The sequence below is a fragment of the Drosophila simulans genome, chromosome 2L, assembly GCF_016746395.2.
Source record: "Drosophila simulans strain w501 chromosome 2L, Prin_Dsim_3.1, whole genome shotgun sequence".
NCBI classification, from domain to species: domain Eukaryota; kingdom Metazoa; phylum Arthropoda; class Insecta; order Diptera; family Drosophilidae; genus Drosophila; species Drosophila simulans.
The window spans coordinates 13,753,519-13,766,293 of NC_052520.2; the positions used below are offsets into that span (position 1 = coordinate 13,753,519).

General features: G+C 39.3%; 2 protein-coding genes across 2 annotated transcripts in view; one reads left to right on the forward strand and one right to left on the reverse strand.

The window, feature by feature from the left end:
- LOC6732278 (angiotensin-converting enzyme) overlaps positions 1–12,775 on the forward strand; it is a 40,948-nt gene that overhangs the window by 17,052 nt on the left and 11,121 nt on the right. The window lies entirely within an intron of this gene.
- LOC6732280 (non-classical arabinogalactan protein 31) lies at positions 792–2,934 on the reverse strand. The gene is made up of 2 exons (XM_016178291.3): positions 2,815–2,934; positions 792–2,051 (listed from the first exon to the last, which is right to left on the reverse strand). Exons 1-2 carry the CDS (start codon positions 2,824–2,826, stop codon positions 1,236–1,238), a joined length of 828 nt encoding a protein of 275 aa, XP_016024947.1. The 5' UTR covers positions 2,827–2,934; the 3' UTR covers positions 792–1,235.

Here is a 12,775-nt window from a genome sequence, read left to right on the forward strand (position 1 = left end):
ATATTATATTTATATTTTTTTGTAGGCTTATTATAATAATTCATTAAAATTGACAAATAATTTTGAAAGTTATATTTTGGCTAAGAAATTTTGTTCAGAGTGTGTTCGACTTTGACCAGACTTACCCTTTAAAGTATATTTTTAATATTTTAAAATATGCAAAATTTATTCACTTAAAACTTAATTTAATTGCTTAAAATTATAAGCTCTTTATTTAAGCCTGGATGCATGCGGTATTAACTAAGAAACAATTCAAAGCTTAGAAAAGCTGAAATATATAATTTTTTGTTGCATAAATTTAGGCCTACTTATTAAACTTACAGTTTTAGAAGCATTGCATGCGAATAATTTTTTTTATTAACGTACTTGCACGGTAATGCAATTCAGTTTAATCCACGACATTTAAAATAAATAAATAAATTATTGCATAGTTGTGGGAATATCCTCTGACTAAAATAAATTGTCTTAAGACACTTAAGAGTAACTCCCCACTCCCACATAAAATATATTATGCATAACCATATATTTATCCATAAGTCCGTAAATATATAATATATAAATACATAATAAATAGTCCTTTAGGGCTAGGTTTTAAGTTGGCAGACTATAACTTCTTTATAAAAAAATGTATTTATTCCAAAATAGCAATGCACCAATTCAGCTTAAACAAAAGGTTCATTAAGTGAAAACACGCTATATACTTTATTAATATCCTATCGAATTCAGTCTCTTCTACCATTTTTTTTTAATGGAATGTCCAGTATTTCTTCAGTAAAAATACAATACTTAGGTTTTTTTTTTTAATTTTCGTTTTATTTACATTATTTAAATATGTACAAATATTTCATAGAAAAGAAATTTACGTGAAAAAGTCGAAGGAGCAACTCGTCAGCAGTTATTTCTCTGTGATTGTCTACAAAAGAACTGTACACTCGATGGATTTGGATGCCAGGAGACAGGCACTTTTCAAACGCCCCGTATGGGTTTTGGCAAGCTTTTTATAATGGATTGCGTCAGTTGTGTGATTTTCTCCTGGTTCCGATCCTTCCAGAATTTCGGTTGGTATCACAAACTAAAACTAAATTTGTAAGTCGTACGTTGGCGGTTGCTGGGCGTGGGAAAAGAGGGTGGGGTGCTTGATTCTTAATGTCTGTTGTATACTTTCGACTTGTTGGTTCGCTCGCCTTCACCCGACTTCACTTCTCGCTTGGCCCTCGACAGCATTGCGATTTCATCTACTTTTTGTGGAGGTAGCCACCGTGGGCGGAGCCGCCGTAGGAGGAGCTGCCGTAGGAGGAGATTCCGTGTCCGGAGATTCCGTGTCCGGAGATTCCGTATCCGGAGATTCCGTGTCCGGAGTAGCCGTGGCTGATGATGGCAGGAGCAGCGGCAACGGTGTGGGTGACGGCCACGGCGGGCTTAACGTGGCTCTCAACGTGGACAGGCACGGGCACGGCCACCTTGTAGGGCACTGGACGCTCCACATGGACGGGCACCTTGTGGATCACACGCTTCTCGACGGTGTATGGCACGGGCTTCTCCACGGGCACGGGGTATGGCTTGTCGACATGGACGGTGTAGGGACGATCAACAGGGATCTTCACGGGCACACGGATGACCTTCTCGACGGGGTAGGGCTGGGGCACCTCGACGGGCACCTTCACGATCTCCTTGACGGGCACATGGACGATCTTCTCCACGGGGTAGGGCTGGGGCACGGGCACCTTAACGGGGTAGGTGACGGTCTTCTCGACGGGGTAGGGAACGTGACGCTCCACCTGGTAGGGCACCTGCACGGTCCTCACCACGGTGTTGGTGTGCACCTGGGTGGGCAGCTCAGCGACAGCGGGAGCCACTGGAACTCCAACACCGATGCCGGATCCCAGAATGGCGCCTCCCGCCGATGGTCCGTATCCGTAGCCAAGACCGTGGCCAATGCCGCGCTTCTCCTGCTTCTTCTCGGCGGGCTCGGCGGTCTCGACGGCCTTCTTGGGTGCCTCCTCACTGGCGTTGGCCACCAGCACGCACATCGCCACAAGGCCGAAAATGAGCTGCAATGACAAGTGGGTTAAATTCGATCGAAACCCAATTGGCTTGGTCGGGTGGTTATGCAACTGCAGCCGCTTCCGGCTCCGCCTCCGCTCGGTTACTCCATAATTTGGAATATGACAATTATGCAATGTTGGGTGGAAAGTTGGCTGGGCAACCAGCCAAGTTCAATCGTGGCCTAGGCCCCCTAACATATTGGGCATGCGGCGTATACTTAATGTGGCTTGCTATTTTCGCAATATTTCGAGTAAAATGCAATTTGGAAGAAGGCAAATTCAATTCGTTTTAATTTCGCGTTCAAAGCTTTTTAATATGAATCTACATTTTTGTTTTATTTTTTAAATGCTAAAAAAATATTCTCAAACTTCCTATCCTTTTTGGTTTGAAATTCTCTTTCGATTTTAGTTATTATGAAATGTGATTTCTTTCAATAAGTTATAAATTTAGAACTGCTAATGGTATAATTAAATATTTTAACTTTTCTTCTCTCTAAAAATCCTGTCTGAAAACAATGTTCTGATTTATTTTTTTATTTGCCACAAAAAAGTAACATAGAATATCCGTTCTATCCTTGCATTTGAAAGAGCTGATGAAGTTGTGCAATAACTTGCTTTTACAAATATTTTAATTGCAACACCAGTCTACATTGTTCCAAAAATATATATTTTATTTTGCTAGTCACTTTAACTGAATCCGAGTTCTTGAAGCACAATTATTCTAAGCAACACTTCGAAGGAGAACACACTGAGCTCAGACCGAACATACCATGGATTTCATTTTGCACTAGGTTAGCTCCTCAACACTTTGCGATCAAGATGGGCTTGTATGTCTCAACCAACCCGCAACAGTTAACTGAATAATTTCGCACAGACGCAGCGAGCTTTTATATGGCCGATGCTGTGGCGGGATTGTCTTCAGCCGCGGCTGCGCAGTCGCCGTGAATCGAGATCGCAGCAGCCGTGTTAAAAAAGCTCGCTCTCTCTCTTGGCCAACTGTCCGTGTGAGCCATGGCTCAAAGGAAATGCGTCAGCAAGGGAGCTTTTTCGAAAGAGGGTGCCTCACACGGACAGTGTCCATGTCGTCCGTGTGATCTGCGCCTGTATGAGTGCGTATCTGTGAACACTCGAGCTCCAACTGTAGCGATCTTTGCGAACCACTGAAAGTATTCAGACACCAAGTACCTGGGGGCACAGTTTAGTAGAAAGATTCGTTTCTTGCCAATAGCCAACATAATAAAAATAGGAAATGGTTAATTTTGTTTAATTTTGTCTTAATCTACCAACGAGATCCAATCAATTCTTTCGGAGAATCGCTCTTAATTTAACAGTTCAAACAATATAGTTTTTTTAAGCAAGTTATAGGTATGGATCTTAATCAACGACTTTAGCTTACAATTTGGCTCAGAGTTTGTTTCTAGAATATTCGAAAAGTGATTTTGTTTTGTTACATTTTTGGTAAAAAGCTTTAAAAGTCTTTAGAAAATGTATGTAATTTAAGATCGGAGCCCTTCCTTCGACGTCCTATTGCACAGTTAGTTTCACAAGTATTGTTATATATGTCCAATTGCACAAATATATCTTTTTAATATATTCTCTGTAAAAATCTTGCATAAATACAAGAAAAGTGTTAATGTTTCCCAGGTAAAATTACAATAATGAATACTACCATTTACCATTTTACATAATTCTTTTGATATCAACACATTCGAAAAGAACATTAAATATTAACATAATAATTATTGACATAAATAATTAAATATTAACGAAGTTATAAATGAATATAGAGAGCTTAAAATTTATGGACCATAAATAAATAAGTAATATTTGGCTGGTATCAAAACCTACATAATCATTCAAGAAAATACATTAAAAATAAAAACACAAATCATTTTTCTAAAAATAGTTTTTACTAGTCCTTAGTGTTGTGAAATTTTTGCATTCGACTTACTTTAGAGAGCCCTAAAGCCTTGAGCCATTAATAAATAAATAACTGACCGCGAGCACTTCAGTCACATAATCAAATTAGACACAACGGGCAAAGTGTTCCACAGCCATAAGTTAAATTCACATTAGCCACACATTTCCGAAAATTTCAGGTTGCAAATCCAGTTGCAGTTGTAGTTGCATATTGAAATTGCTTGGCTGCAGAAGAAACATGCGCCGCATAGTCTGCTTGATTCTGTGTGGCTTCGTGACTGAACTTTTGATCTCGGATTTGTGTTTGGCTCCGTATTCTTGTTTGCTTCGCTTTTTTTCTGCTTTTTGGCCAGGCTGAGCTTCGTTTTAAGCCTTGATATGGGTGCATTGATTGAATGCTGTGGCAGTGTGGGTAATTTGACATTTTAATGCTGCAGAGGAAATACTCGCCAATGGCCATGTAAATGGAACGTGTGAACAATGAGTGGACCGCAAAACGCGCACAAAGGAGAACAGATACGGACACCAAAATCATGTTGGTTTTATGTGCATTAATTTAATTGTGGACATAACGCCGCGGACATAATGGCAACACCGAGCGTATTAGGCTTTGTAATGTGCAGTTGAAGGCGAAGGTCGCCAGACATCATCGCCATGATCAACACCACGATCATCAGCATCACAATTGGTGGCAAAGACTGAGTCAAAGTTGAACTACATAAATGCTAGGCCTTGCCCGGCGTGGCGCTTCTTTTGTGGCCAGTTTTCGTTTTCCAGTTTTTTTCTTTTTTTTTTTTTTACTAATGTGAGGCTATAGTATCCAGCGCAGAATCATAGCAATGCAGCCGTGCGGATGACTTAAGCGCTTCGAATAAAAATATGCAAGCCAAAAAAACACGAAATGAACGGCCATAAAAGAGCCCAGGCCACCGAGCTCAAGTTCAAGTTTATGCATCGCGCTTTTGGTCATTGTGGTTTCCTATTCATTGCTCGGATTTGATGAATTTTCTAGATCACTTTCATTTTGTTGTTGATTCGTGAACATTTGAATAAATGGACAGAGATAGATCGAATATCTTAGATTGAGAAGCTGTTTTTGGTTTAAATACCGAGCACATATGGAGTGAACGGGTATTTTGGTTTTAACATTACCCATTGTATATTGCTGTAATAATAAAAATATCCTTTCAAAGGCACCAGCAACAGATACTAGTATTTTTATGATTACTTCTTTATTAAAGATTTATCCATTCTCTTTTAATACCTTCTTAAAAATGTTGGATTATTTCTTTAATTACCCAGGTTTATTCCAAAAGTGTGCGCCCACTAATCAAACTAAAATCGATCCAAAAATCAGTATGGAAGGCACAAAATAAATTAGAAAGTAGCAGTTTTTCACAAGAACCATATGATAACACTGAGAAATTAATTATGAATAATTGAATATTCAATTTCCGTTTAGATATGCAAGGTAATGCTATATTCAGTTTTCAATACACAATTCTACATTTCATTTGCATATGATTTTATCCGCGTCTATCGAAAGAGGAGGTTCTTTTATTAGTAAATTTGTTGTTTGACATTTCGCGTTCACCAGCCGCCACTTTAACTAATATAATTAATTAATGCTAAACTGACGTCAAAGCTCAGCTCGCAAGCAAAAAGAAATTATCACAGATGAGGTAAACACTTTAAAGTTTGGATGCTCTTAAACAAGAATGGAAACAAGACTGGATTATAATATTTAAATCTTGTAACGATGAATAATAAACACTACTGATTTAATTGATTATATTTGTTTTTTCATGAAAAAAGTTATTATGTGTTTGAATATTTACTACTTCATTTTGCAGGGTATTCACAACCAGTATCCGAAATCTTCCACTGTTTCTTGTGTATAATTCTGTTCTCTTCTAGAGGAGTTGGGTTGGACCACAATTTATGGAATTTTCGGGGATTTTTTTGTTGAAAATAAAGATTATATAACCAAACGAATTAAGCATCTATAGAGCACATTTTTTTATAATCTCTTAGTCGGCGATGATGCCCAGAAGTGTTCTTCTCTTCTAGCCAATTGTGCCATTAAAAATGATTTAAATCTTAGACACGAAAAACACCTTTCGTGAGGGTCATAAAATATACCACATACAAAAAATAAACTTATTCAATTTAGTTAAGCTTTATACTGCGTTTGGCAATAAAAGACAGAAAAAACCCGAAATAAGAAGTTTGCTATATAATAAAACAAAATATATAGATGGTAATTAACAGTCCGAACACAAAAGACTGTCATTAATTATAGGGCAGAAGCACTTATGAATTTCATTCAAACTCGTTCGATTTATTGGGTGCTGCTTAACATTTGTCATTTGCCATTTGTTGCCATTTGATTTTGGCACCTTTTTCAAGTCGCCAAGTCCTCAAGCATTCTCTCGATTCGATTGCTCCAGTTTTGAGATGCCACACATTTGTCAATCGAATGCCGAACATGTTTCGATGTCTGAGCCGTGCAAAAATGCCCCAAAATGATTAAATTTGCAACGATTTTGTGGCCAATCAAAATTGTGGAACCACTTTTTGTGCTGTTGCCAACTAATTGCGACCTAATGGCGTTCGATTTGATTTCTAAAATGTCTAAAGTGCAAGTCTCTGAAACTTATAACTTGATCGAAATTCGAACGTATTGGATATACAAGCTAAATATGTTGACAATCAGTTGATTAGCACAAGGAAGCTGATACCAATCAAAACTCATTATCATCCACTTCTTCTTCTCCCTGCTCATCAGTAGATTTTAACCCGGTTAATTTATCATAATCACAAGTTCCGAAAGGAAACTGCGAAGGTAATGCCAGCAAACACCGAATAGTAAGTGCTTTATTTAATTGAGCACAATTTTTTCCTCAAGTTTTAGTACTTGCATTCAGGGTCTTTTTTCGGTGGTAGATCAGGCAGAAATTTATCATAATTAAAGAGACGCCGCCGAGCGACATAATTTGACCCAAATTTTGGAAATTGAATTCGGAATGCGAACGAAGTGGCAAAAGATTTTCTTTGGATGGCCATAAACGTTTTCGTGCCGGAGCTAAGGTCTTTTGGATTTCAGCTTGAGGTTTTGTCTAGATCGGCTTGGGTTTTGAGCCCGGGCAAATAACATTTGTCAATTGAAATGGCCAGAAAAACAGAAACTTGTAGCAACTGCGGGTCGAAGACAATCGTGCAAAACCTTCGACATTTAATTTTGTTTCGTTTTTGTTTATCTCTGGTCTGCACGTTTGGTTAGCAAAGAAAATTGTCTAGAAATAAAAAACAAAAATTGTTTACATGGAGCAATTTTTGTTGCCTCTTTTTTCTTCGCTTGATAATTGCCCGCAAAAAGGTCATAAGAGAGCCCGAAAATAAATTTTTGATTCGCTCGTTGATGGACACAATTTTTCGCCACTGTCTTGCCACCGTTTTGACCTCAACACCCACAAAATGGACAAAAATAATGACCTTTGACTGGCAGTGGTTCGTACTTAAATCTCTCGTGCTGTAATATTTTTTGGGAAAACTCCAGTTCGGCCTACAACAATAGCTGGCGAAGGAAATGACCAAAAAAAAAACGAATCTTTTGATTTGACATTTTCCATGTAATTGGCCAAATGCGGTTAGGGGCCCGGCCCCGCTTCGAACCTTGAATTATCAGACCACCGCAGCACCGCCTTCGACCGCCGTCGAACTCGAAGTGCACACGGAACCAGACTCGAAAGCCGCCAAACAGAACCCGAGGGGAAGGCCCCCCATCCACCGATCTTGGCGGCTGACTCCAGTGAGGAACTGGCTGGTACGCCCTCCGAAACGCCCACGCAAACACCTATAGCAGCCAGTTTGACGGCCCAAAAGTCGTTAACAATAATGCAAATAATAAAGATATTAGCTGAGCTGCGTCGTGAGTGCCTATATAAGATAATTAGGAATCTAGATAGGAAATACTGGTATACAATTTTTAAAAGGTTCAGAATTTATTTAAATTTTTAAGTGATCTTTCTAGTTATGTGCTGAATTTACCATTTAAGTCAATGGGAGAAGCCCGAATTTATTTATCTAAGATCCTGAGAATGGTTACCAGATGTTTTAAGAGTTGTGTTTGCATGCCGCTTCATTGACATTCTTGTTTTCATGTTTGCGGCTGGCTCGTGTTTGGCAATAAAAATAAATAAATCATTTTGAACTGTGGCCATTGTTCGTTTGTACGAAAACTCTGCAGCAATTAGTGCAAAAAAGTTTACCAACAATAAAAAAAAAACAACAGAACTTCGAATAAAAACGTAACGAATAACAATAGTTTGGCTGGCCTGGGAATTATGTCGTTTGCTCGACTTTTGTTGCTGCATTTTAAGCAATATAGCAAAGTGTGAGAGTGTTTGCAACACCGTGTGAGGTGATGAAAATGTTTAGTTTTATGTAGCAAGCATATAAAATTCCCAGGCACATAATTGTCAGCACCGAGAAATGCAAATGAAATATGTCTGCAGATTAATCATCCTAAAAAGCTAATAGAAATGGTTATAGTTGGTTTCATAAAAGAGGTTAGGCTTACTGTGCTTAAACCGAACAGGTACTTCATTTGCACTTACAATTTGTATATCAAATAACAAATGGCCATTAATTTTGTTTAATTGAGTGATTTGCAAAAACTGCATATTAACTTGATTTGCTTAACTAACCCAGACTCGATTGACATTTAGCCAACTACATGGAATGCCACGCCCATTTGGATCAATGAAAAATTAAGCAAATGATTTGACTGCAACAACATGTCATGACTCGACGCGACTTTGTGAAATAAAAAATTACCAATATCAACAGCAGCCATCCCACAGAAGACAATGAATGGACAGAAAACGAAGCCAGTTTGCTGCAAATGCCACAGTGACACACTAACTGGGTGACTCCAAAAGCCGCCACAACAGCAACAGCACCTAAATGCAAAAACAAAAATTATGCAACTTCTCCAAAGTATCTCTTTTTCGACCAGCTGTAGCAGCGGCAGCAAGTCGCAGCATGGTAGTTGGCTGGACTCCTGCAGTTGTCTGGTGCCCCAGCCAGATTTGGGAATCTGCCGCTGGTGCAGTTTGATTTCTTTTGGGTTTTTGGGAAAGATGTTTTCCAAGAGATTTTCCTATTCAATTTGGGACTACTTGGTTGGTGCTCGGTCCACTCCAAAAGGCGTTGGCTGGCATTTGTTGTTGGCCCGCTTGACATAGTTCGCGGCTATGATAAAGAACTTGAAGGAGTGTCCATAGTCCCAGTGAAACACTTTCAATACGGAAACGTCCCACTGAAGCTAGAAATAAATCGTTGTGAATTCGAGTTCGTTGCCTGAGTCTTTTGTTTCGTTCGCTGGACGCAGGTGAAAGGATTCGCGCGGCGCAGCTTTCGTGCGAGAGAAACACACCCGTGGTCGAGACTAGGCTAGACCAGACCACAATTTACGGCAATAATTCAAAAGAGGGATTGCATAATACTATTGAATGCGATGCGGTAGCATTTATGCGCTTAATTGTTTGCAATTTGAATGCACCATCAGATGGGGCGGAGATGAGTACGGACAGGTGGTTAACCAGAAGTCAAGGAGGTCGAGTCATAAGTCGATGTCAAGATATGATCTGGAGTGCGCCATAGATGGATCGAGCAACATCGTAGGAAACCCAATAAGGCACTTTATATATAAATATATTTTTGGGGTAGTTTTAGATGTTTTCCAGTAAATTGCTCCTCTTTAAATTTTGCTTTCAAGTAATTTTAGTGTGAATTTAAATTGCTTTAAATTGAAATGGCATATACATAAATCTTTAATTAAACCCCAAAACGTAAATTTAGATCTTCTTTTATTGCCTGGTCTTTATAGTTTTCCATCGTCATCGCCGTGGGGTCAACAGTCTTAGCATTTAGCTGAAATGCGATCATGCACCATGTCAATTGCATTGTGGCTATAACAAGTATTTTATTTGCCGACTGGCTAGCCAAATGAAGCGGCAAGCACAATTGCAGGGCAGGCAAAAACAGAAGGCACATACGCTGTAGGGGGAGATCTTGTGGGAGGGTCTTTGGAGGGGGCTCGGATTGGTTGGGAGACACTGAGATTTCCAGATTGCCAAAGACGTTCGCTTCACTTGACTTGCGCACCGGCGACTTCGATTACGTTCGCAATTTGAGTTTCGGTTTTTGGTTTCGGTTTTGGGTTTTGAGTTTTGTGTTCGAGAAACTGGTGCAGGTTTTTTTTTGTCGTGATTTCTGTGCAAACTGCTGGCGAGCAGACATGCATTTTGGCCAAAGGAAAAAACATCACATACTTTAACTAAACCAATTCATTTCGCAATCGGCCGACAACTGTTTGACGTTGCAGACGCATTCGGCTTGGATTTTGGCGATGGACAAGTTGGCGGTGACCTTCAAAACGTCGCCGCCGACTGGATAGTCGCTCATTAGAGCACAAGTTTCACATTTGGCAATATGTGGAACGTCTTTAGGTGGCCTTTTCTCAGACTCAACCGAACGCCGAGAATTGCGAAAAATTCGTTTTCAGTTTGCCATCTTTTGTCGGCCGACGTTGCGCTTGTGTCTCCATCATTTTGTGGCAATTAATTAAGTCTCAACAAATATGCGTACCTCCCCCATCATCAAATCATTTCCACCGATCTCCCCGCCGGTCGGTGCAAGAAATATGGGTTTAATTGGCCGCCGTCGGTTGGCGCAATTTGTTGTCTTGTCTCTCGGCCGGAATGGTTATCATTGCGTAAATGTTGCAATTCAGGCAATTCCTTCACATGTCTGGGATCCAATTTTTACGGCGTGTGTGGGATCTCTTTTTCGATTATGGGCGGAAACCGAACCGATGATTTATTAATTGGCAGTGCTCCAGTTATGAGCATCGTCGATATTGCGGATATAGACTATGCATATTCATTGAAAAACTTTAAGCGATTCATATTATTCATATTATGCCAATAAATTCGATAAAACAAAATTAAATTGATATATGTACTACTCTCCCTCCAGCGATGATAAATTTAAGGCATTTCTCTGCCATTTTAACGATTTTGTATTTTTGGTATACCAATTCTATTTTTAATAATTTAAATAATTTTATGCATTACGCGGCGACCTCTGACCAAGTCCTCTATATAAGGTTGTGTGCCTCCTATGTAATTATTAACCATTAAAATATATTTGTATTTAATTGCTATCTGGAGGTTGTGGTATTGATCAACGTGAAACATTCTTGTGCAAAGTAATTCGTTGTAATTAGACCCTCAGCTCGGCGACAATTAAGCTTGATAGAGAGATCCGCTTTATAATCGTTGCATAACCCGAAACAATAACCAAGTCAAGAACGAAACTAATGCAATATGTGTACATACGTGATTGTATGAATGGGAATATGGGTATTTGCACACAACACCTACGTGTGGCAAAGTCGAGAATATAATTCGTAACAAATTATGGTTGAAAATACAGAATTACGAGTGCATGTAAGTGCGGTGTGCCCCTGCCACGCCCCCAATGGATGTGTGCACATGCTGTCCGCAAAGCCGCCGACCTTCAAATGAATTCTTTGGCCTGGAACTGGTTCTAAATCTGATTCTAATAGCGATTCTATACGGACACAAAGATCGGCTCTCTTTTGTTTCTAAATGGAAGTTGATGGAAATTAAGTCAGAAATTAACAAGAACGGGTGACTTTTTATTAGAAAGTTGTTTCAGTTCCGTCTTTGCCATGATCAACGTCCTTGGGATCAAATCAGAGTCCAAACCCGCCCAGAGGGCTTTGGCCCCGAGCATTAAGCCAATGGATAAAAAAGAAATACTGTTCATCCCAAAAAATACACGGGCTGATCTTTAATATATGGTAAGCGAGCTTAGAAGAACTGTTTTAATTGCCCTCGTTTGGGTAATAAGTAAGATGGACCGAACCGGATTTTATTTTATTTTTGTTTGTCGTTGAAGTAAACAAATGCTAAATAGCCCTAAACTTAATTGATTCCATCCATCAAAAAACAAACATGCTCAGAAGCATTTTTGCAGTTTGAAAGTTGATATTTTGGTATTTGATGAGGAAAAACCCGGCACAGTTCGTTCACTTGTCGTAAAAAGTTGAAAACCAGCATTAAATACCAAGTGACTACTCCTCTTTTTTACGCATCTGGTTAAATGTTACTCGAAAATTTATGAGCGACTTTTAAATGAACTCAACTGACGTTGACTTGGAAATGGATGGCAGTGGAGAAGTGCACGTCATCTTTGGCTGCCAACTGCTCCGGTCGACCTTGTGCGTGTCTTGTCTCAATCTGATTGGAGATGATCTTGGTTTTTAACATCACCTGGTCGGTAATCAATGGGCCTATGAGCTTGTCTGCTGGTGGGATCCACAACTGGAAATCTTCTTCCGTCTGAACGCAAATGCATTGCCAATTTGGGTCATGTCACCTCAGCTGACTGACTGGCATGGTGAGAGGATTTTCGGGTTTAAGGACCAGGAAGGCGTCAAGACATCTGTTTTTATTGTGACTGAGTATTATTGATTTATTACAACTTAAGCTGTACTTAATTACAGGCGTGCATAATTCGTATCTCTTGGCTTGAAATAATTACTGGTATCCTGCTTGTTACCTTGCAAGTTTAAGGGGCTTCATACAACTTTTCTTAAAGTGATCGAAACATAAAGCTTATGAAACATTTCGTATATTTAATAACTATTATTGAAGTGCTCTAAATAAATATTCGCATATTCCAGAAATTGCTCCTCAAAAAGTCTCGTTCAAATA